This window comes from Hemiscyllium ocellatum, chromosome 15 (assembly GCF_020745735.1).
Source record: "Hemiscyllium ocellatum isolate sHemOce1 chromosome 15, sHemOce1.pat.X.cur, whole genome shotgun sequence".
In the NCBI taxonomy this organism is placed as follows: domain Eukaryota; kingdom Metazoa; phylum Chordata; class Chondrichthyes; order Orectolobiformes; family Hemiscylliidae; genus Hemiscyllium; species Hemiscyllium ocellatum.
In genome coordinates, this window is record NC_083415.1 from 17,845,718 (window position 1) to 17,867,954 (window position 22,237).

The 22,237-nt window shown below is 40.2% G+C and overlaps 1 protein-coding gene across 1 annotated transcript in view; it reads left to right on the forward strand.

Annotated features, from left to right (window-relative positions):
- The first annotated feature begins 538 nt into the window (after window positions 1–538).
- ctnnbl1 (catenin, beta like 1) overlaps window positions 539–22,237 on the forward strand; it is a 177,624-nt gene continuing 155,925 nt past the window's right edge. Inside the window, exon 1 of the mRNA XM_060836293.1 lies at window positions 539–640. Coding sequence (XP_060692276.1) covers window positions 611–640 — 30 coding nt within the window. The 5' untranslated portion in view covers window positions 539–610. The remainder of the gene's footprint in view (window positions 641–22,237) is intronic.

Here is a 22,237-nt window from a genome sequence, read left to right on the forward strand (position 1 = left end):
AAATTTGGGGAATGAGTCTGGGTGGTTATTCTTCGGAGGGTTGGTGTAGACTTGTTGGACCTAAGGGCCTGTTTCCATACTACGGAATCTAATCTAATGTGGCTGGGCCCTGAACAGTTCTGGTTTCTGATTAATAACTGTTTTATCATGTAGTTCGATGCCACACTATGAGTTTTGATTCTGTAACCCTCACCTTTCCTTTTGTTTTTAACCTCTCTTTCCTCAAATCTAACAATCTTCCCAGGTGTGATAAAAATCATCAGCTTGAAACATTAAATTTGTTTCACTACAAAATAAAAGCTGCCCTGAATAGTTCAAAAATGTTCTGCTTTTAAATCTATTTCAGGTTTTTATTTGTTGGAAGAGATCACTAAAACCAATCCTAACTTTCCCTTCGGAAGTTTAATTAATTACCATGGTTTCAACTCAAGAATTTTAAAGTTCATCCTGACCTGAATGTGGTGCCTTTACGACAACTGACAGAAATTTACGACCGGTTGGTACATACGGCAGTGTGTCAGTTGCTGTTTTACGGCAGTGTGGCAGAGCCCTGAGCGGTGTGTGTGAGGGCTGGAGGCGGCTGTCAGCTTCTCCTTGTGGCGGTGCTGTGATGGACGTGGGCGAGTTGCTGAACTACCAGGTGAGGCAGTACCTTTTCCTTCCCTCGGGCTTCCTGTCTATCCTCAGTCAGTCTGAGCCGCTTCATTCACCTAACCCAACCGGCCCAGGGACCAGCGAGGCCGCAGGGCCTGGACCTCGAGTTGTGGCTGCATTTGCCAGTACAGTGACAGGGAACCCTGTTTCTCTGCCACTTTGGAGTTCACATGGAGCCTCATCCGTGATCATCTTCAAGTCCCACCAGCTCCAGAGGTGTGTAATAACATCTCTGAGCAGGTTGATTCGGAAATATCAATAGACCAGCTTCCCACAGCCACATTATCACCATCAGATCTAGCTTAGGAGTTTCATCTTTTATTTGAATCACTTTAAACTCCTTTGTACAGAGAGGTGCGTTATAATATTAGACATATTTGCCTAACAACAGATCACTCTGACTGACAGAATGATGAGAAATAATTTCATAATGTTAACGTTCAATACTAATCTAATAGAGAAATATTTAAATATAAAATAAAACATACACCACACTTATGCTATCTCCTGTACCTTGATGTCCTTTTCATAAGATGGAAAACAGAATTGCTCCAGTACTGAAACATAACTTTAGTGGGAGAAAAGTTTCATATGATGGGAAATTTAGAAAGTTGATAAGAAAGGATGAAACAGTAATGTAGGATTGCAATATTAATAATGAGGACTAGAGTGTGTCAGGTGAAACAGAATGCAAACGTAAGAGTATACTGGCAAGTAATTCTTCAGATGCTTTTATCACTAAACTGCAGACAGATGCAAAGTACTTGTTCAAGATTTATGTAATTCCTTTATTCCCAATTAATCCCAAGTCTTACCAAAAACACCAATGTACATTTTAGTTACTTTTCCATTTTCTATGCTTTTAGATATAGAGATGAATAGTGAAAAGGCAGACTAAAAATTCTTTCTCTGAATGTGCACAGCATACATAGCAGGATGGGCAAATTAATAGTACAAATACAAATAAATGTGTTATATGATTGCCATTGTAGAAATATGGTTGCAAAAATGACCATGGCTGGGAGCTAAGTATTCAACGGTGTTCAGCATTTTGTAAAGACAGGAAGGAAGGGGAGGAGATTGAGGAACTCTTTTATTAAATCGTGAAATCAGTCCAGTAATGAGAATTCAGATGATCAAGAAGTAGAATCTGTTTCGATGGAGATAAGAAATAGTGAAGGGAAGAAGTCATCATTGGGAGTATAGTAGTACCCCTGCCCCTGCAGAGGGAACGATCAAAGACCCACCACAGAAGCCTGAAACCGCAGATAGGTGCGAACCCATTCATTTAAAATAAGAAATATACCTTCCCAGCAGCCTCCTGGGCCCTGGTTCTATAACGTTTCCTATAATATGTCCAGGATGCAGTAAACTGCTGGTAATTGAATTGAATTTATTGTCACGTGTACCGAGGCACAGTGAAAAGCTTTGTCTTGCAACCAATACGGGCAGATCACATAGTTAAGTATCATAGATAGCAAATAATAGGTAAACAGCAGAAAAAACAACAATGCAGGTACAGACGAATGTTAAGACTTTGTGAGTCCATTCAGTATTCTAACAGGGTAGAAAATGTTACAAAACCAGTATTCCTGATGAAGGGCTTTTGCCCGAAATGTCGAGTTTCCTGCTCCACGGATACTGCCTGACCAGCTGTGCTTTTCCAACACCACTGTAATCTAAACTCTGTGTGTGCAGGCATCTGTACCTTCTCCCGATGGTAGAAGTTGTAGCAAAACATTGCCAGGGTGGGATGGATCTTTAAGAATGCTAGCGGCCTTACCTTGACAGCAGACCTGGGAGATGGATTCTATAATTGAGAGGTTGGCCTTTGTGATTGTCCGGGCCGAGTTCCCCACTCTCTGTAACTGTCTCTGATCTTGAATGGTACAGTTGCCACGCCAGGTAGTGAAAACGTGGAACCGGATCTGTCAATCCGGGGGTTGCTCTGTATATGTAGGCCAGTAGGTTTACTGTAGGGCACAGTATAAATCAAGAAAATAATTGGGGTTTATAGCAAAGTTACTGCAAAACAAATGGGAGCCATGATTTGGAGGAACCAGTGTTGGACTGTGGTGGACAAAGTTAAAAATCACACAACACCAGATTATAGTCCAACAGGTTTATTTGGAAGCAGTAGCTCTCGGAGCGCTGGTTCTTCTTCAGGTGGTCGTGAAGCACGGTCATAAGACACAGAATTTATGGCAAAAGATTACATTTTCATGCAGCTGAAACGATATATTGAACAAACTTGGATTGTTAAGTCTTTCATCTTTTAGAATAGGTTTGCTGGTTTTGCTTCTTTAATATGCAAATCCCAGAACTTCTTTTAAGTCACATTCTCAAGATAACTTCAGGTTTTATAACAAAAGGTGGCACCTCAGCTCAGACATTCCCTTAAAGGTGCGAGGTTAGAGTCTGTCTGTATCCCAATCTTGAATCAGATTGGTTCTATTTCTAAAATGGAATTTACAAAATAGGACATGGATTGACTGCTTGCAAGTTCTGCATTTTTTGAGCAAAATAGAATGTATCTGCAAGTATAATTCTGCAAATACAAATTCATCCTATAAACTTTAATGTGAGTGCGTGTGTGCATGAGTACACATGAGTGTGTGTGTTTGCATGTGTGCAAGCTTAGTAAAGTGTGTGTCTGTCTGTGTGTGAGATCGGGTATAAGCCTGTGAAAGGGTGTGTGTGTGTGTGTGTGAGAGAGAGAGAGAATAGTGCAGTGGGGTCACCTGTAGTGTGACATGAACCCAAGGTCCCGGTTGAGGCCATCCTCGTGGGTACCAAACTTGGCTATCAGCCTCTGCTCGGCCACTTTGCATTGTTGCCTTGGAGGATGGTCACCTGAAGTCCGAGGCCAAATGTCCTTGACCGTTGAATGTTCCTCTGACTGGGAGGGAATACCCCTGCCTGGTGATTGTTACGTAATGTTGCAAAAGTGTAAGGGGTATCACACCTTTAAGGGAGTTGAAAGCTGGCAAGGACTTAGAGAGAGGCACACAGAGCACTGGAAAATTTACAATGTAACATTTGGTCCAGCAGCTAGCATTACCTGGATGGCTATGAGACAAGAAAACAAATTCGAATTCAGCCCATCAGTTTAAATTATGTCCCAAGATATTAAACTCCAATCAAGTCTAAACTTGGTATTTCGACAATATTAAAATCAATGAAACAATCCGATGCTTTGGGGCATAAATATTAAACAAATTGAACAGTTGGAGGAGAACTGCCAAGCCATTAACACATGCAGACTGCCTGGAGAATAGCTCTCTTAAAGGTACATTTATCTATCAATGACCTGTGAAACAGAAATCCCTAAGAAGAAGAAAAGCAGACAGGAAGACCGAGAGAGAAGATTCGACAAATGGCTGGTTTTTGAAATTTGAACTGCTGGATAAATCTTAATCGGGGTTTTATCGGACCAGTTTTGTAGAAGGGAAAGTAAAAGATAGGTTAGAGAAAGGAGTTGTAAATTGTTGTTAGTTAATATTCTATGTTAGACCGAAAGAATGAAGTTCTTAAATTTTTTGTACTTTAAATAGTGACTTTTGGGATAGTTCTTGGCATGTCGAATTTAAACAGTTTACAGAACTGGTTAAATCATTGCTGTGTTGCAGGTTTAAATTAGCAGGAGAAGTTCACCCCATGCCATAACAGCAGTGTCCATTTGTCTGTTGTCATAGCGTATGCTTGGTCTCGCCAATGCACCATGCCTTGGGGCATCGTTGCCTGCAGCATATGAGATAGACAACGTAAACCAAATCACACGAGTACCTGCTGCGTACATGGTCCCCACGTGTAATAGTGGTATCTGTGTCGACACTCTGACGCGCCATGATTGCCATGACAGGGCTGTATGGTGTTGTGGTCAATGTTGTCCTGAAGGCTGGGCAATTTGCAGCAAACAATGATCTGTTTAAGGTTTGGCGGTTGTTTAAAGGTGAGAGGTGGAGGCATAGGGAAGGTCTTGGTGAGGTGTTTAACCTCATCGATAAGAATGAGGATGAGCATCTTGCTAATGTACATTCCATTTTGCTCAAAAAAATGCAGAACCTACCGGCAGTCAATCCATGTCATATTTTGTAAATTCCACTTTGGAATTAGAACCAATCTGATTCAAGATTGGGATATAGACAGACTCTAACCTCACACTTTTAAGTCATTGTCTGAGGTAAGATGTCATCTTTTGTTATGGAACTTTGTTATCTTGAGAATGTGACTTAAAAGAAGTTCTGGAGTTTACATATTAAAGAACCCAAACCAGCAAAGCCATTCTAAAAGATGAAAGACTAAACAGTCTAGGTTTGTTCAATATATCATTTCAGCTGCATAACACTGCAATCTTTTGCTATAAATTCAATGTCTTATGGTCTTGCTTCACCCTCACTTGATGAAGAAACAGCGCTTCGGAAGCTAGTGCCTCCAAATAAACCTGTTGGACTATAGTCTGCTGTTGCGTGATTTTTAGACACACATTGTTTGAAAGCAATGGAAAAAAAATGCATGGGGGATGAATTTGTAAGTTGTATTTTGAACAGTTTGTTAAAATTCCTTTTGGAACTAAACAGGGAACAGGCTGAGGGCACAATAGCTCTGAGTAATGGGCTATTTGAGACCTGGTATTGGGATCTGTAAGCTTACAAAACAAATGATTAGCAGCATTACAGTGCAGATGTTTGGATAATGATATCCAGCATGCAACAGGAAGGGGAAGTGTACAAACATAGAAAAATGTCAGCAAATAGAGTCAAAGAAGGGAAAAAATGATTAGCAAAATGAATGGCTGTTTACTTGAATGCATATAGTATTTTGAACAAAATAATGAGTTAATGGCACAAATGGAATTTAATGGGTATGATTTTGCAGCCGTCATGGAGATATGGTTACAAAGAAGTCAGTGTGGAGAACTGTGTATTGAGGAGTAAGTGACTTTTCAAACGTACAGGCAGGAAGGAATGGGTGGTGGGGTAGCAGTGTTGGTACAGGATGGAATAGAAATGATAGCAAGAAATGATCTTCGATGAGACGATGTAGAATCCAAATGAGGATGGAGATCAGAAATATCAGTGGGGAGAAGACATCAACAGGAGTAGTCTTTTTGGCCCCTTAACAGTAGCCATATCTGTGTGGAGTTTGCGCATCCTCCCTGTGTCTGCATGGGTTTCCCTGGGTGATCTGGTTTCCAAGGAGAAAGTGAGGACTGCAGATGCTGGAGACCAGAGTGAAAAATGTGGTGCTGGAAAAACACAGCAGGCCAGGCAGCATCCGAGGAGCAGGAGAATCAACGTTTTCGGGCATAAGCCCTTCTTCAGGAATGATTTGGTTTCCTCCCACAATCCAAAGATGTGCAGGTTAGGTGAATTGGCGATGCAAAATTGCCCATAGTGTTCAGAGGTGTGGAGGTTAGGTATATTAGTCAGGTAGAGTAATAGAGTAGGGGAATAGGTCTGGGTGGGTTACTCTTCGGAGGGTTGGTGTGAACTTATTGGGCTGAATGGCCTGTTTCCACCCTGTAGAGATTCTGGGATTCTATGATATGCTAGGATAGACAATAAATCAGAAGTTCATGATGCTGTGTAACTAAGACAGTACATTAATCACAGAATCCCTACTGTGCAGAAAGAGGCCACGTGGCCCGTCAAGCCTGCACCAATCCTCCATAGAGCATCCTACAAATCCCTACCATATGTCCAAAATCCTGCAATTACCATGACTAATCCATTTAGCCTCCGTATTCCTGAACACCAACATAATTTATAACCAATTAACCTCACCTGCATATCTTTGGACTGTGGGAGGAAACCAGACCACCTGATGGAAACGCACGCAGACACGGGGTGTGGAGTTTGCACTCACCAGAGGCTGAAATTAAACCCGGGTTCCTGGTGCTGTGAAGCAGCAGCACTGATAATCACTGTGGAGCCACCGTGCCACTCTGGGTGTCTTTAATCTTCATGTTGGGTGTATTGTTAGATTTGTAAGGTAACCACAAGGAAGAATGCATAGTGTATTTGGACAGTTTCCCTGAACAATATGGTGTGGGTCCAACTATGGATTAGACTTTTGTGGATTTGGTAATGTATAATGACAGGTTTATTAAATGATCTCTGAGGAAAAGATCTCCTCAAAAAGTTTCCATACATAGTAGAATTTAGCATTTAATTTGAAAAGGAGAATTTGGGTCAGAAACAGCTGTAGTAAACGTAAGGGTAATTGCAAATAAATAAGGGCAGAACTAGTTGTTATGGACTAGGAAAAGGATTTCACAGTGAATACACTCGAGCGACAATAGTTTACTTTTAAGAATATAGTTCATCTCTTGAAAAGTACACACATCGCAGTGATGAAGAAGGATTCTAGGAAGGGAATAAGCCAACCACGGTTAATCAGGAATTTAAAGATTAACACCAAACTGAAAGAAGAAGTATAACGTGGCAAAGATTACTGGTAAGCCAGAGAACTGGGAAAGTTTATAAAACAACAAAAAAATGACCAAAATAAAAATGAGGGATTAAATAAACCTGAAAGGTAAACTAGCAAGAAATATTGAGCTTAACATCAAGTGCTTTTTTAAATATACTAAGAGGAAGCGAAAGGCCAAAGTGAATATAGGTCTCTAAGGACCAGTGTTGTTAATACTAATGCTGAACTGGGAAATAGTAGAGAAGTTGAACAAATACTTTGCACCAGGCTTCACAGTAGGAGACACTGATAATGTTCCAAAAGTACAAAATGATTGAGGAGAAAAAGGGGAAATAAAATGAACACAATAACTATCACTAAAGAAAATGTACTAAGAAAGCTAATGGGGCTAAAGGCCAATAAGTCCTTGAGACTTGATGGGAAGCATCAGGATATTAATTTACGTAACTACTGAAATAGTGGATGCACAAATAGTAATCTTCCAAGAATACACTTATATTCTGGAAAAGTAATTGGAAAATTGCCAATGTAATACCCTTACTCAAAAAAGAAAAGAGAAATAAAAAAGACAATTGGCAAGTTAGCTTAACATCTATTATTTGGAATATGTTAGTGTATTATAAAGGATGTAATAGAGCATTTAGAAATAATATAGTCAGGTAGATCCAGCTTTGCTTCATAAGTCATGCCAGACAAATTTAGTATAATTCTTTGAGGACATAGCAAGCAGGATACATAAAGGGAAAGTAGTGGATTTTGAGAAGGCATAATGTACCTCATATTAGGCTACTTTTCGTCATTTATATAAATGATTTAGATGTGAGCATAAAGTGTATAGTTAGTAAGTTTGCAGATGACACCAAAATTGGAGATGTAGTGGACAGCGAAGAAGGTTACCTCAGATTACAATGGGATCTTGATCAAATGGGCCAATGGGCTGAGAAGTGGCAGATGGAGTTTAATTCCGATAAATGCGAGGTGCTGCATTTTAGGAAAGCAAATCTTAGCAGGACTGATGCATTTCATGGTAAGGTCCTAGGGAGTGTTGCTGAACAAAGAGACCTTGGAGTACAGGTTCATAGCTCCTTGAAAGTGGAATTGCAGGTAGATAGGATAGGGAAGAAGGCGTTTGGTATGCTTTCCTATATTGGTCAGTGTATTGATCACAGGAGTTGGGAGGTCATGTTGCGGCTGTACAGGACATTGGTTAGGCCACTGTTGTGCAATTCTGACCTCCTTCCTATCAGAAGGATGTTGTGAAATTTGAAAGGGTTCAGAAAAGATTTACAAGGATGTTGCCAGGGTTGGAAGATTTGAGCTATAGGGAGAGGCTGAACAGGCTGGGGCTATTTTCCCTGGAGCTTTGGCGGCTGAAGGGTGACCTTATAGAGGTTTACAAAATTATGAGGGGCATGGATAGGATAAATAGACAAAGTCTTTTCCCTGGGTTGGGGAGTCCAGAGCTAGAAGGTGTAGGTTTTGTGTGAGAGTAGAAGGATATATAAAAGGGACCTAAGGGGCAACGTTTTCACACAGAGGGCAGTATATGAATGGAATGAGCTGCCAGAGGAAGTGGTGGAGGCTAGTACAATTGCAACATTTAAAAGGCATTTGGATGGGTATATGAGTAGGAAAGATTTGGAGGAATATGGGCTGGGTGCTGGCAGGTGGAACTAGATTGGGTTGGGATATCTGGTCAGCTTGGACAGGTTGGACCGAAGGGTCTGTACATCTCTATGACTCTGTATGTGCCAATGGTGGTGGGAGGAATATATTAGCTTGGTTAAAGAAATGATTAACTAATAAAAAATAGATGTTGGGGTAACAGGGACATTTTCAAGATGTGCACCTGTAACCCGTGGAGTGTCACAGGAATCAATGCTTGGCTTAACAATTATTTACAAAATACAATAATGACTTGGAAGTGAATATACTATAGTCAAGTTGACAAATGACACAAGGGAGAAAGGCAAGTAGTTAGGATGACACAAGAAGTCTGCAAAACGATATAACAGGTTAAGCAATTAGGCAAAAACTTTGTAGTTAGAATATACCGTGGGAAAATGTGAAGCTATGGAGTTTGGCAGGAAGAATAGAGGAGTTGAATATTAGTTACTTAGATTGCAGGAAGCTACAGCAAAGTGGTATTTGGGAGCCCTTGTCCATAAATCACAAAAAGCTGGGGTGGGGGTGTTGATTGGCAGGAACAGTCAGTCTAAGGTCAGAAAATGACATTCTTAAAAGAACAGTGTCAGTACTCTGGGAATCTGTTGGCTCGCAGGGTTCTACTTGGACTTTGAGTGTGTTTGAGTTAAAGGGAGGTGCTGGCATAATGGTAATGTCACTGGACTAGTAATCCAGAAACTTGGGCTGATGTTCTGGGGGCATGGGTTCAAATTCCACTTTGAATTCAATTTTCAATCGGTAAGCTTCACACAGAGTCAGGAAGGAGAGATTCCCACCTAGACTGTGAGACATAGACAGTTACCCGAGGGTGGAATTGAACCTGGCTCCTTGGTGCTGAGAGGCAGCAGTGCTAAGCCACATGCTGCCTGGCGGTAAGGGGAGTGGAGCATAAAAGTGGGCATGTCTTGTTCAAACAGTACAAGGTACTAGTTAGTTTATACCTGGAATGCTGTGAACAGTTTTGGTCCTCTTAGCTAAGGCAAGATATATTGGCTATCCAGAGAAAGTCGAAGTATGTGGTGCTGGAAAGGCACAGCCAGTCAGGCAGCATCTAAGGAGCAAGAGAGTTGATGTTTCGGGCATAAGCTCTTCATCAGGATTGAGGGGGTGGCCCAAAGGGGCTGAGAGATAAATGGGAAGTGGGTGGGTCCAGGGGGCAACATAGCTGAGAATGCGATAGGTATCCAGAGAAAGATAACTGGGCTTATCCTGGTATGGAGAGATTGTTTTAGGAGAAGTTGAATCGTTTAGGTCTTGTACTCAGTGGAGTTTAGAAGAAGCAGATGCCACCTAATTGTAAAATATATGTTCTTGAGGAGCTTGACATGGTTCCCCTTCTGAAAAGAACAGAAGCTGTAACCTGAGTAGGTGATCAGCCAGTTTATATAGAGATGAGGAATATCTTCTCTGAGGGTAATCAATCTGTGGAAGTTTTGAGGGCAGAGGCTATAGAAATTAGTTTACTCAGTGTATTCAAGCCTGAGATAGTTAGATTTTCAGGGAATCTATTGTTTTGGGAAAAGGCTGGGAAGTGGAGTGAGGAATATCGGATCAGCCCAAATCTCATTGAACGACAGAGCAAACTCAATGGCTCAGTGACCTACTTCTGTCCTGATGGTATGAATTTAATGAAGTAGGATTAACTAATAAAGGATCCTTAAAATGAGTTGTAATAGAATTTAACATTTGTTTTGAGACTGAGAAATGTGGAACTGAAACTAGGGTCTTAAATTTAAGTCATTTACAAACATATTAAGACAAAAATTACTAATGCAAGGTTTGTGAAGTTTTGTAGCTCAGGTTGAGGTTTAGGGTGTAGGTTTGCTCGCTGAGCTGTAGGTTTGATATCCAGACATTTCATTACCTGGCTACGTAACATCATCAGTGGCGACCTCCAAGTGATGTGAAGCTGTTGTCTCCTGCTTTCTATTTATATCTTTCTCCTGGATGGGGTTCCTGGGGTTTGTGGTGATGTCATTTCCTGTTCGTTTTCTGAGGGGTTGATAGATGGTATCTAGATCTATGTGTTTGTTTCTGGCGTTATGGTTGGAGTGCCAGGCCTCTAGGAATTCTCTGGCATGTCATTGCTTAGCTTGTTCCAGGATAGATGTATTGTCCCAGTCGCAATGGTGGTTTTTATCATCCGTGTGTAGGGCTATGAGGGAGAGAGGGTCGTGTCTTTTTGTGACTAGCTGGTGTTTGTGTATCCTGGTGGCTAACTTTCATCCTGTTTGTCCTAAGTAGTGTTTGTGGCAGTCTTTGCATGGAATTTTGTAGATGACGTTGGTTTTGTCCATGGGTTATACTGGGTCTTTTTAAGTTTTAGTTTTTGTTTGAGAGTGTTGGTGGGTTTGTGTGCGACTAGGATTCCAAGGGGTCTTAGTAGTCTGGCTGTCATTTCTGAAACTTCGTTGATATATGGTAAGGTGGTTAGGGTTTCTGGCTGTGTTTAGTCTGCTTATCGTGGTTTGTTCTTGAGGAATCTGCGGACTGTAATTTTTGAGTATCCATTCTTCTTGAATACATTGTATAGGTGGTTCCATGCAAGGACTTCCACAAACACTACATAGGACAAACAGGAAGAAAGTTAGCCACCAGGATACACAAACACCAGCTAGCCACAAAAAGACACGACCCTCTCTCCCTCGTAGCCCTACACACGGATGAAAAAAAACACCGTTTCGACTGGGACAACACATCTACCCTGGGACAGGTTTAGCAAAGACATGCCAGAGAATTCCTACAGGCCTGGCACTCCAACCATAACACCATAAACAAACACATAGATCTAGATGCCATCTATTAACCCCATAGAAAATGAACAGGAAATGACATCACCACAAACCCCAGGAACCCCATCCAGGAGAAAGATATAAATAGAAAGCAGGAGACAACAGCTTCGCTTCACTTGGAGGTCACCACTGATGATGTTACCTAGCCAGGTAATGAAATGTCTGGATATCAAACCTACAGCTCAGCGAGCAAACCTACAACCTAAAGATTACTGATGTGGAAATGGAAAATAGATTAAAAGGAAAGTTGGTAGTAAAGCAGTTGAGAGATATTCGTTAATGATTGTAAATGTGATCGTTCATGGAGAAAAGAAGATTGTATCAAGAGTGATGCATCATTGTGTTAAGATAGTATTGAATAAAAAAAGTGCAATGCTGCAAAGATTAGTGCTATGCCATACGATTTTAGAAACATTTTAGAAACCAACAAAATATGATTTAAAAAGTAATAATGCAGAAATTGGTAGGTGAGAGAAAGCTAGCAAGAGATATAAAAACGATTAGACATTTTATAAGTGTATAGAAAAGAGTAGCAACAGGCATATTGGTGTTTTGGTAGTTGAGACTAATGGTAAAGATCTCAGACAAGTAGTTTGTGTCTGACTTGGGATGGGAGGAAAGCATCCTGAGAACTGTTTAAAAAGTCGAGAAGCAAAAGGGAAGGATGAACTTAGAACAATCACATTACTAGGGAAAAAGGTTCTAATAAAATTAATAGGTCTAAAGGCTGACAAGTCCTTTGGACTAATTGGCCAGCATCCTAGGGTCTTAAAATAAGTGGCTACAGAGATGGTCGGTTCATTTGTTGTAATCTTCCAAAATTCCATAGGTGCTGAACAGCTCCAAGTGAGTTAGAAAACTGCACATTTAAGAAAGGGAGATAGAAAGCAGGAAACTCTAGGTCAGTTTGCTTAGCCAGCATCATTGGGAAAATGTTAGGAGCGGGGCATCTAGGAAATCAGCTGGATGGCTGGTTTGCAATGCAGATTGATGCCAACACTGTGAGTTGAATTCCCCCACCACCTGAGGTTACCAAGAAGGGCTGTCCTTCTCAATCTCTCCCCTCGCCTGAGGCATGGTGACCGATGGGTTAACCCACCACCATAGCTGCCCTGTGATCTCGTAGGATAAGGGTGGCTTTCCTTTTCTTAAACCTAAAATGTGCAGATAATTTTATGAGGAAAGGCCCGACAGGCTGAGCTTGTTCCAGCTGATGAAGACCGAGTCGGCTAATGTAGGGTGGGAAAATAGGTTGAAAACAAAGTTGGAAGCAAAGCAGCAGAAGAGTGAGGGAGTGACTTGATTGAAATTTATAAGATCCTGAATAACCTTGACAATGTGCACATGGAAAAGATGATTATTCTTGCACAAGAACTAGGGCGCACTGTTTATAAAGTTGATGGTTGCCCTTTTCGGATAGAGTTGAAAATAATTGTCTTCATTGAGAGAGTTGTGTGCCTTTGGAATTTGAGTTCAGAAGCTGGTAGAGGTGGGATAATTTAAAAAGGTTTTAAGGCACAGATAGGCAGGAGAATGAAAGTATATCAGGGTTGTTGGGAAAGTGCAATCTAATTCCTACGTTCATATACACAGTGGGAAGAACAGAATTTAATTTGAGAGACTGCAGAATGTTGTGGTGCAGAATTATCAGAATGTCCTTCTGCGTGAATCTCAAAATGTTTACAGTATCAGCAAATAATTAGGAAAACCAAATGAATTGTTGGCCTTTTGTTGCAAGGTGTGTAAAAATAAGGAAGCCTTCCTTCAATTGTTTAGGACAATGGTGAGGCTGCACCAAGATTATTTAGTCTTCTTACTTGAGAAATGATATACAATTCACACAAAGTTCATTTGGCTGATTCAAGGCCTGAAAGAGTTACATAGAAAAGTTGGGCCTGTACTCAAGTTTGGAAGACTGAGAGTTGCTCCTTTTGCAAGATCAAAGACTGAGGGAACTTGATAGGATAGATGCTAAGAGAATGCTTCCTCTTCTGGAGAAATCTAATTCTAGGGTCACAGTTTACACAGGAGTGGTATCCTCCTTTAGAATAGAGAAAAGGAGAAATTTCTCTGTTGTTAATCTTTGGAATTCTCTACTTGAGAGGACTGAGTAGAGAAGTAAAGGCTGGGTCATTGAATATGTTCAAGTCTCTGATGGATAATTCTTTAATCCACAGGGGAATTCAGGTTATTGTGGTGGGTGTTTGGAGCAAGTAAAACGTAGAATTGATTCTACATTTGGACCACCCATGATCTTATTGAATGGCATATTCCTGCTTTTGTTTCTAATGATCTTAAATTGTCATTACACAAAGAAGTTTCCCCTCTCGCTCTTTTACCAGTCTCCAATGTACATTTTTCTCTCTGGATACTAGCCTTCAACATGACATCTCTCCAGGAGATGCCACACTACATTAATTGCATGTTAAGTCCCAAGTATGTGTTTGGAGTATACTTCATGAATTGAGTAGGGAAAATGCTAATAACTGAAGATTACTTGAACTGTCAGCTTAGATACTGTTTCTATGTGTGTAACAGTTATGTTTCAGCATGACTGCTGCAAAAGTATGAGGTTTGATATATTTCAGTTCTGTGCAGTGAGAATGAGTTGACAATAACTTGATACACCAATTCATACGATGATTGAATAGATGTATTCAGCTGCACTTAAAATCCAAAAATGCATTCAATTTGTTGATGATCTTGTCCATTTAAATTTGCGTTGAGCATTTTCAGACAGTTTTATGATATGAAGTTAACATTTTGATTCATTTAAAAATTGAGTTACAATATTAGGGAGGCCAGTCATCTTATCATGTCTATGCTTTTTGCTGTTCATGCTTGTTCAATATGGAGACAAGCAAAGATATATGCAAGATCACAAATAGTTGAAACTCTCGAGTATAACCTCAAAAGTGGAACTGAAAAATATAGGAGAAGAAAATTGGAAAAGATCTGGAAATGTAACAGGAGTGGTATAAGATGAGAGAGGTTATCATTTTACAAGTAGAGCAGAGAAGATTGTGTGGATAAGCCAGATTTTGTAAATATTAAAATCTGTAAGATTCTCCTGGAACACAAGTCATGCACGATTTTATAAATATATAGATAAATATTATTGATTTTATTTGCATGTGCTTCAGTTGATCATTGTCATAAGATTATTTCAAATTATGTTGAGCCATCACAATGTGATTATTATACAAAAGTTTGTTCTACTTATTGTGGTAATAGTTTTGTTTTGGTACTAAGAAATGGAAAGGAATGACAATGGGAAAGGATCAGATACCAAAGAATATCGTGAATAGGGGAAAGTTTATGATGGAATTATGGACCATGCATTTACTTACCAGTATTATGTTTTTGAGTACATGTAAGGATATAAAATAACGTTTTAAATAACACGCTAACATGTGAGTGGAAATTATTTACTTATAAATTATTGTGTTGTGATGTAGAAGTTTACAAAATTTATGAGAGGTATGGATAGTGGGAGCCTTTATCCCAGTGTAGAAATGTCAATTACAAAGGGATGTTGGTTTACGGTAAAAGGGGGCAAGTTTAAAGGAGGTACGAGAGGCAGGTTTTTTTACCGAGTGGGCGATAAGTGCCTGGAATGTGCTGCCAGAGGCGGTGGCAGAAGAAAACATGTTGTCAATAATTAAGAGGCATATTGACAGATACATGAATAAGCAGGAACAAAAGCTATGAATCTCATAGAGGCAGAATGTTTTTAGTTTAGAAAGGAGCCATGTGTCAATGCAGGGTTGGTGGACCAAAGGGCCTGTTCTTGTGCTGTACTGTTACTTGTTCTTTATAGTTTATCAGGAAGATGGGTAAATAAAATGTTGGAACTAATTACAAATAGAATCAAAACAGGAGAGTAACAAAGATCTTGAAATAGGGTTTAGAAATGTGGCAGAAGAGTGTCAAGAAACCAAGTATTTGAATCATTGGAGCAGATGATTTTACTCCTCAAATTTGTGCGAGTGACTTTATCCACATGCATCAAATAATTTAATTTTGGAATTTTTGCTCCCCCTTCTCCTTTCATGTTCCTTTGCAAACTAATGTAAAGTTGTCTATTTAAACAATAAGCGAATTCTGCTCCAGTATTCTATTAATGCAATTCCAAGTTGTGATCTAGGTTGACGTTACTAGTGAACAAGTCACATCGAGATTGGTACATCATATTTTTCTAATTTACTTGGTAGTGTTTCACTGAAGCATAATGCAATGCTGCAAATCCGGTTTTAACAAGAAAGTTGAATTTATTACCCAAAAGAAGTGAAGTTAAATAGGAAAAACTGAGCTAGTTACATGTAACATAATTTGAAAGATTTCTAAACATGAAATTGCATCATTTTAAAAAGAACGATACAGCACAGGAACAGGCCCCTTGACTGATCAAGTCTGTGCCGATTCCTCGTTCTTGTTTAGTCCCACTTCTCATTGCCTCTACGTAGCTTCTGTCCCTCTGTTCACCTCCCATTTATGTCTCTATCAAGGTATGCCATAAACATTGCTAACCTGCGTGCTTCCACCACCTTCTCCCCTAAACTTTACCTGTCTCACCTTGAACCTGTGCCCTCTTGAAGTTGACCTTCCCACTCTAGGAAAAAGCCTCTGACTACCCACCCTATCTTTCTTCTCATAAGTTTGCAGACCTCTATCAGGTCGCTTCTCAGCCTTTGTCTTTCCAGTGAATATAATGCGGTTTATCTAATCTCTCGTATCTAAAACCCTCCAGAACAAGGTAAAATCCTGGTAAACCTTCTCTGCAGCCTCTCCAAAGCATCCGTGTTCTCCTGGTAACGTGGTGACCAGAACTGCACACAGTATTCCAAGTGTGGCTTAACTAAAGTTTTTTACAGCTGTAACATAACTTGCCAACTTTTTATGTCTAGTGCCCAAGCTGATGAAGGCAAATTTGCTGTATGCCTTCTTGACCAACCTGTCCATCTGTTTTGCCACTTTGAGGGATCTGTGGACCTGTATGCCCAGATCCTTCTGTATGGCAGCTCTTAAAGCTTCTGCCATTTATTGTATAAATTGCACCTGCATTTGATCTTCCAAAATGCATCACCTTGCATTTGCCTGGATCAAACTCCATCTGTCAATATTCTGTCCAAATATGCAATCTATGTATATCCCACTGTCTCCTTTGACAATCTTCCTCACTATCTGTAACTCCGCAAATGTATTAATCAGACCACTTACATTTTCCTCCAGGGCATTTATTTATATATACAAACAACAAAGGTCCTAACACTGATCCCCATGGAATGCCACTAGTTACTGATTTCCATTTCACAAAGCATCTTTCCACTGCTGCTCTTTCTTCTCTGACAAAGCCAATTCTGCATCCAAATAGCCAGCACACCCTGGGTCCCATGAGACTCATCTTTTGTACCAGTCTGCCATGTGCTTTATCAAATATCTTATTATAGTCCATTTGGAAACCTCCATTGTCCTTTCCTTGTCAAACATTTTTGTCACCTCCTCAAAAAACTCGATCAAGTTGATGAGACACGACCTTCCCCCTGCAAACCCATGCTATCTATCATTAACTAATACATTCATTTCTAAATATGGATAAATCTTGTCTCTCAGTATTCTCCCCAACACTTTCCCATCACTGCCGTCAGGCTTACCAGGCTATAATTACTGGATTATCTTTGTTTTGCTTCTTATTCCAATGAACAACATTGGTCATTCTCCAGTTGTCTGGAACCTCACCTGAGGCCAAAGAAGGTGTGTAGATATACGTTAAGGCTATTTCCTCACTTGCCTCCGACAGTATCCTTGGGTAGAACCCATCTGGCTCTGAGGACATGTCTAATTTAAAGCATTTCAAGACACCCAACATTTTCTGCTTCATTGTGTTGACCTGCCAGAGCATATGCGCACACATTTCCCTCACCTCAACATTTCTCATATCCCTCTCTTCGGTGAATACCAATGTAAAGTACTCATTAAGGATCTCACCCACTTCCTCTGGCTCCAGATATAACACCTCTCCTTAATTCTTGAGTGTGCGTATTGTTCCCTGAGCTACCCCCTTGCTCCTAGTATATGTGTCAAATATCTTGTGATTCTCCTTAACTGTACTTGCCAAGGATGTTCCATGGCCCCTTTTAGCCCACCTGACACCCCATTTAAGCTCTCTTTTACTTGCTCTATATTCTTAAAGGACTTTGTCTATGTTTAGTCGACTACATCTTAGGTATACTTCCTTTTTTTTGACTAAGCTGGTAATTTCCCATATCATCCAAGGTTCACGAATCCTGCACTTCTTGTCCTACATTTTTACAGGAACACACCTGATCTGCACTCTAATCACTGGTCTTTAAAAGACTCCCACATGCCAGATGTGGATTTATCCTCAAACAGCCGATCCATATTTTCCAGTTCTTGCCTAATGTAGTTATTGTTGGCCTTTCCCCCAATTTAACACATTTATCTCAGATCCACTCTTGTCCTTATCCAAAAGTATCTGAAAACTTATGGTCAATATTCCCAAAGTGATCCTCTGATGAAACTTTGATCACCTGGCCAGGTTCAGTTCCCTTTGCTAGGTCCAGTATGGCCCCCTCCCTCATTGGTCTATCCACCTATAGTTTCAAACAAACCCTCCTGGATACACCTAACAAACTGGTCACCAGCCAAGCCCCTGGCACTAAAGTCCCAGTCTGTATGAGGTAAGTTAAAATCATTCACCACAACAATCCTGTTATTTTCAAATGTTTCCAGAATCTGACTATGTATCTCTCCCTCTATTTCTGGCTAGCAGCTGGGAAGCCTGTCGTACAATCGCAGCATTGTAACTGCACCTTTCCTATTCCTGAGCTCTACCCAGAATGCCTTGCTACAAGATCCCTCCAGGGTGTCCTCCCTCAACACACCTCTTTTGCTTCCTTCTGTCTCTCTCTCACATCTAACATGTCAATATTCCAGAAAGTTAAGCTGTCAATCCTGTCCTTCTTTCCAATATGCCTCTGTGATAGCAACAACATGATTGCATGCATTAATTCAGTCTTTAAGTTCATCTGTCTTACCTATTATGCTTCTTGCGTTGAAGCAAGTACGACTAAGCCTCCAGTTCTGCTGAGCTCAGCAACTGCTCTTCCTCTTAGCTGTATTTGTCTTAGTCTCAAGCTCTTCCCCAGTTTTTATATTTACTGACCTGTTGCTCCAGTTCCCATCCTCCACTAGTTTAACCCTTCCGAGTTACACAACCTCCCTACCGGGATATTGGTGCCCCTCCAGCTTAGGTGCAACCCATCCTCCTTAGTATAGGTCCCACCTTCCCTGGAAAACATCCCAATGATCCACATCTTTGAAGCCCTCCCCCCAAGGTACTTATTCTACATATAAATGTTCTGAGATAATTTCTCCAGAAAAACTTTTTCCATCTGACCCAGGTTAAACCCAGCATGTCTTTTACAAACTTCTGAAAGCAGTTTTTGGTTATTTTAAACCAAAAACAAGCTAATGCCTCTCAATAATTACACCCTGATAGTAAAGCATTGCAAATGCAAACAAATTCCCATTATCACTCCAGAAGGGCAATCACCTGCTGTTTGCCATATATTAGTTTAAAATCATGCCTTCAGTAAGACCAACAAGTTAATTATTAAACCACTTCATATATTGACCAAAATCTAAATGCTATTAACTTAAAATCCAAAATAGTTTAAAACAAATGATGTTAAAATATGTAATTCATGTACCTTCCTTCATAACATTCTGCCCATCCACTTTCTAACATCACTTTTCTAACCTTGAGATTTTGTGTGTGACTTTTGTCACCTGCTTATCTCAGCATCTCTATCCTGGAATGTAATGTTTTTTTTCTGGTTGGACTCCCTTCCTCACCCCTCAGTAACCTGCATCACATAAATGTCATGTTTCACTAAATTCTATTTACTTGACATTATTGTTATCATTGTGTATGGGTTTCTCATTTAGTAACAGATTCAATTCGAAATCATCTTCTAGTCTATGAATACTTACTCCCATAACATTTTCCGGTTCTGTAAGTACAGGTGCTTGCAATGTTCTTTCCCCTCCCAGAGGTTCCGTTTCCTGACACATCTTTTTTGAATTCCTTCTTTTGCACAACCAAAGGTACTAAAGCCTTCAACTGCCTCAGCTCTTTTAAAATCTGTTTTTTGTTCTTGCATGGGATGTGTAAATTGCTGGCAAGAGGCAGATTTATTGCTATTCCCTTGAACTGAGTAGCTTGTTCGGCCATTTCTGAGGGCAGTAAAGAGTCAGTTACATTGTGGATCAGACAGGTCAGGACGGCAGATTTTCTTACCTAAAGGATATTTGTAAACCAGATGGGCTTTTACCACAATCAACAATGGCTACAAGGTCACCATAAATCTCATTGCTTAAAAAGCTCTTCCTTAAAAATCATCCTGTTAACCTTCCTGTAGGCTACTCCTCTTAATTTTCCTCCTCTTGGCTTACTATTCTATTTTCTTACGCTTATTTTTTTTGATGCATAGATGATAGATAAATGTGTATTGTTATATAAAGTTGTGGACCACAATGCAATTTTGAATCATCTGTGTGTTTGCAAATTATAAATTGTCTACTGTAAAAATTATATGTTGAATAAAAAGCATGCAATTAAATTAATTAGATAAACATAAATCTGTCACTCGGCATATTTTCTATATTGGCAATGCTGAGATAATGGAAAATAGTATTTGAGCGAAATATATCCTTCAGTTTTGTTCTTTGCTGTACTATTATCACTATATTAGAAGAGAAACACATCTTGAACCAATGTGTTTAATAGATCTATAGAATGCAGTGTTTATTTAATGTTCTTTAATTCATCATATCAAACTCCACACTGTCCTATCCACCACCCTGTATTATGCTGATAGTCATAACCACAGAAAAGGTTCTGGAAATTGTTCACTGATCAAGCCACATACTATGAATATTTCAAACTCACAATTATTCTTTGTGGGAATCAAACTGACAGGAATGTACAATGACTTGAGTGATACTTTTAATCTGTCGCTTCACATTGCTCCTTCCTCCACCTCCACCTCCTGTTGGGGACTACCAACGTCAACCTCTTTTTAAATTGCTATTTCTACTGAAAAAGACAAAATATAGTTCAGTTGCACATGGTTCAAAGCTGTTAGTTTTTGCTGAAATGCGAATAGTAGTGGTGATCAGTCAGTATTTTGAAAACGAATCACAAGTGTAACCATACTAGATTTAAACAGTTGCCATTTTTGCCATCAGAAATTAGGGAAGTAAGATGTAGTTAAAAAAAACTCGCAATTTGCTGTCAAATCTGTATAAATTTCAGTGTGTGACCATTAACGGTGTGAAAATTGATCAGTCAGTGATGTGCATGACCTTTAAGTGCAATGCTTTGTGATAAGATCAGTGGGTAGCATCTGGTTTTGAACATGCAGTGTTTTTACCTCTAATTTATTTAGAATGATTTGTTTATTCTTGTTGTGGTTCTGTTCGCCGAGCTGGGAATTTTTGTTGCAGACGTTTCGTTCCCTGCCTAGGTGACATCCTCAGTGCTTGGGAGCATCCTGTGAAGCGCTTCTGTGACGTTTCCTCTGGCATTTATAGTGATTTGTATCTGTCGCTTCCGGTCGTCAGTTTCAACCGTCCGCTGCAGTGGCCAGTGTATTGAGTCCAGGTTGATGTGCTTATCGATTGAATCTGTGGATGAGTGCCATGCATCTAGGAATTCCTGGCTGTTCTCTGTTTGGCTTGTCCTATAATGGTAGTGTTGTCCCAGTCGAACTCATGTTGCTTGTCATCTGAGTGTGTGGCTCCTCAGGATAGCTGGTCGTGTCGTTTTGTGGCTACTTGGTATTCATGGATGTGGATCGTTAGCTGTCTTCCTGTTTGTCCTATGTAGTGTTTTGTGCAGTCCTTGCATGGGATTTTGCATTACATGAGCAAAACCAATGTAGTGAAAGGATATTGGAGCTTGAGGGGGAAGATCCAGTTGTTGTAGTCCATGTTGGTACTAACAACATAGGCAAAGCTAGGGTGGAGGACCTGTTTGGGGATTATCAAGCACTAGGAAAGAAATTGAAGTACAGGTCCTTAAGGGTCATAATCTCCGGATTACTGCCTGAGCCACGTGCCAATTGGCATACGGATAAGAAAATTAGGGAAGTAAACACGTGGCTAAGGGATTGATGTAGGAAAGAGGGATTCCACTTCATGGGGCATTGGCATCAGTTTTGGAACCGGGGGGATCTGTACTGTTGGGACAGTCTCCACCTGAATCGATCAGGTACCAATGTTCTAGCGAAGAGGATAAATAGGGTGGTCGGTAGGATTTTAAACTTCTGAGTTGGGGGGGAAGGGAAAGTGAAAGCGACAGGGAGTATGAAGTTAAATGGAAAGATAAACAACAGGGTAGCATATGTGCAGGCAGATTTAAACTCGAGGCAGACTGGGAATGCAGCAAAAAGGAAGGATAACTTAGGACATCTTATGACTTCCAATGTCTCTAATAAAGATTGCATTAAGGCACTTTACCTGAATGCTCACAGCATTCGTAACAAAGCAGATGAACTAATGGCACAGATCATAGAGAATGATTATGATGTGGTAGGCATCACAGAGACGTGGTTACAGGGGGGTCAGGACTGGCAGTTAAACAT